Source organism: Alligator sinensis, unplaced genomic scaffold (assembly GCF_000455745.1).
Source record: "Alligator sinensis unplaced genomic scaffold, ASM45574v1 scaffold1434_1, whole genome shotgun sequence".
Lineage (NCBI taxonomy): Eukaryota > Metazoa > Chordata > Crocodylia > Alligatoridae > Alligator > Alligator sinensis.
The window spans coordinates 121,372-123,295 of NW_005843168.1; the positions used below are offsets into that span (position 1 = coordinate 121,372).

Below are 1,924 nucleotides of genomic sequence, written 5' to 3' on the forward strand. Positions count from 1 at the left end.
CGGCACAGAAACCAGGCATCCAGGCTCCCAGCCCTTGCCCCTTCCCCATAGCCCCCAGTCCCCTCCCAGAGCTGCAGAGAACCCAGGTGTCTGGGCTCCCCGCCCTTCTGCCAATGACGTCAGGAACCTGTGAAAAGTGCCAGGAAGTGGTCGAGGGGACCCTCCTCCCCACTTTCACACCAGCCCCCACCCCCCTCCCAGAGAACTCAGGCGTCCGGGCTGAGGCCTAGCCACCTCACAGCAGAAATGAGTCACCTCAGGAGGTGGGACATCCCTTTGTCACCACAATGCGCCTAGCTCTGGGGGGGGCGTCTCCCCACCAGTGCCGGGAAAATGGTGTGGGGGAGAGCAGGGCAGGCTGGGCCTCCCCACTTTCACACCAGCCCCCACCCCCCTCCCAGAGAACTCAGGCGTCCGGGCTGAGGCCTAGCCACCTCACAGCAGAAATGAGTCACCTCAGGAGGTGGGACATCCCTTTGTCACCACAATGCGCCTAGCTCTGGGGGGGGCGTCTCCCCACCAGTGCCGGGAAAATGGTGTGGGGGAGAGCAGGGCAGGCTGGGTGTCCAGACACCTGGGTTCGCTGTGCGGGAGTGAGGCCTAGAGGTGGGAGCAGGGGGCTGGGAGCCTGGATGCCTCAGTTCTTTGGGTGGAGTGAGACCTGGGGGGGGAGGCTGGGGGGCAGGACACTTGGGTTCTCTGGGTGTGGCATGAGACCAGGGGGCTGAGAATGGGGTGGGGGGCAGCAGGAGCCTGGACACCTGCTTGGGTCCATGCCAGGCAGCTGTGTCCAGCTCTGGGGTGTCTCAGCAGCACCATGCCAGGCTGGGGGGTGGCCGCCTGCCTGCTAGCAGGGCTAGGGGAGATGCTGCTTCTCACGGCGCTGAGCACCGAGTACTGGATGCTGAGCCGCGGGCCCCAGCACACGGGGCACAGCGGGCTCTGGCAGGTCTGCGTCACCGGACTGCAAGAGATCTGCGTCACCTCCAGGGATGTCACCGGTACGGGGGCCAGGCGGGTGGAACAGGGCTGGGGGTGGCTGGCTCTGGGGTGGGTGGCTGGGTGTAATGGCACCAGTTGCAGCTGACTCTGGGGCAGAACATTAACTTGCCGTGTGCCACAGGCACAGTCCAGGCCACACGGATCTGCCTGGCGCTGGCAGCGGTGCTGGGGGTGCTGTACATAGTGCTGGCTGTCGCTGCTGTCACCTCCTGCCCCTGCAGGGACTCGGGCGTTGGGCCAGGCGCCACCATCGTCGGCTTTGCTGCAGGTAAGATTCCCTGCCCCCTCCCCCTGCCCCCGGATGCCTGGGTCTGCAGGCCGGGGGTCTCACACCCTCTCTCTTGCCCTAGGGGTGCTGGGGCTGGTGGCCATGGTGGTGTTCACAGCTGGCGTCTGGGACTCCGCCGCATCCGCCCAGGTTCAGAGCAGCTTCGGCTGGTCATTCAGCCTGGGCTGGGCTGGGCCTCTTGCCCTGCTGCTTGCAGGTGAGTCCTGAGGGTGGGGCTAAGGGCCAGGGGGCGTGGCCCTGGGACAAGGGGCGTGGCCGACCCTGGGGGGGGAACCTATGGAGCTATATGGGTGGGGGTCTAGGTGCAGGGGTGAGGTAAAGGCGTGGTGTAAAGGGTGGAGCCAATGCAAGTGGGCATGTGTGGGTGGAGGGGGCAGGGCTAAGAGTGGGTGGGGCCACAGCATGTGGGTGGGGCCATGGGGTTGTGGGGTGGGTACAGGATTTGTGGGTGGGGCTGGGAGGGGAAGGGGCTGTGCTGGGTGCAGGAGGGGTGGGGCATTAGGGGTGGGCGGGGTCTCAAGTAACACTGCCTCCTGTTTCTGCCCCCAGGTGGCTGCACCCTGCTGCTGCATCTCCGCCGTGGCCCCTACAGCCACATCTGGCCCCACTGGGAATGGCTGGGGGGGGGGGTGC

At 66.2% G+C, this 1,924-nt stretch overlaps 1 protein-coding gene across 1 annotated transcript in view; it reads left to right on the forward strand.

Moving 5' to 3' along the window:
- Nucleotides 1-1,924, forward strand: part of LOC102388654 (protein NKG7-like) — a 2,332-nt gene that overhangs the window by 304 nt on the left and 104 nt on the right. The window contains exons 2-5 of the mRNA XM_025194185.1: nt 814-1,001; nt 1,124-1,270; nt 1,353-1,487; nt 1,841-1,907. Of these exons, the coding sequence (XP_025049970.1) occupies nt 818-1,001; nt 1,124-1,270; nt 1,353-1,487; nt 1,841-1,907 (533 nt within the window). The 5' untranslated portion in view covers nt 814-817. The remainder of the gene's footprint in view (nt 1-813; nt 1,002-1,123; nt 1,271-1,352; nt 1,488-1,840; nt 1,908-1,924) is intronic.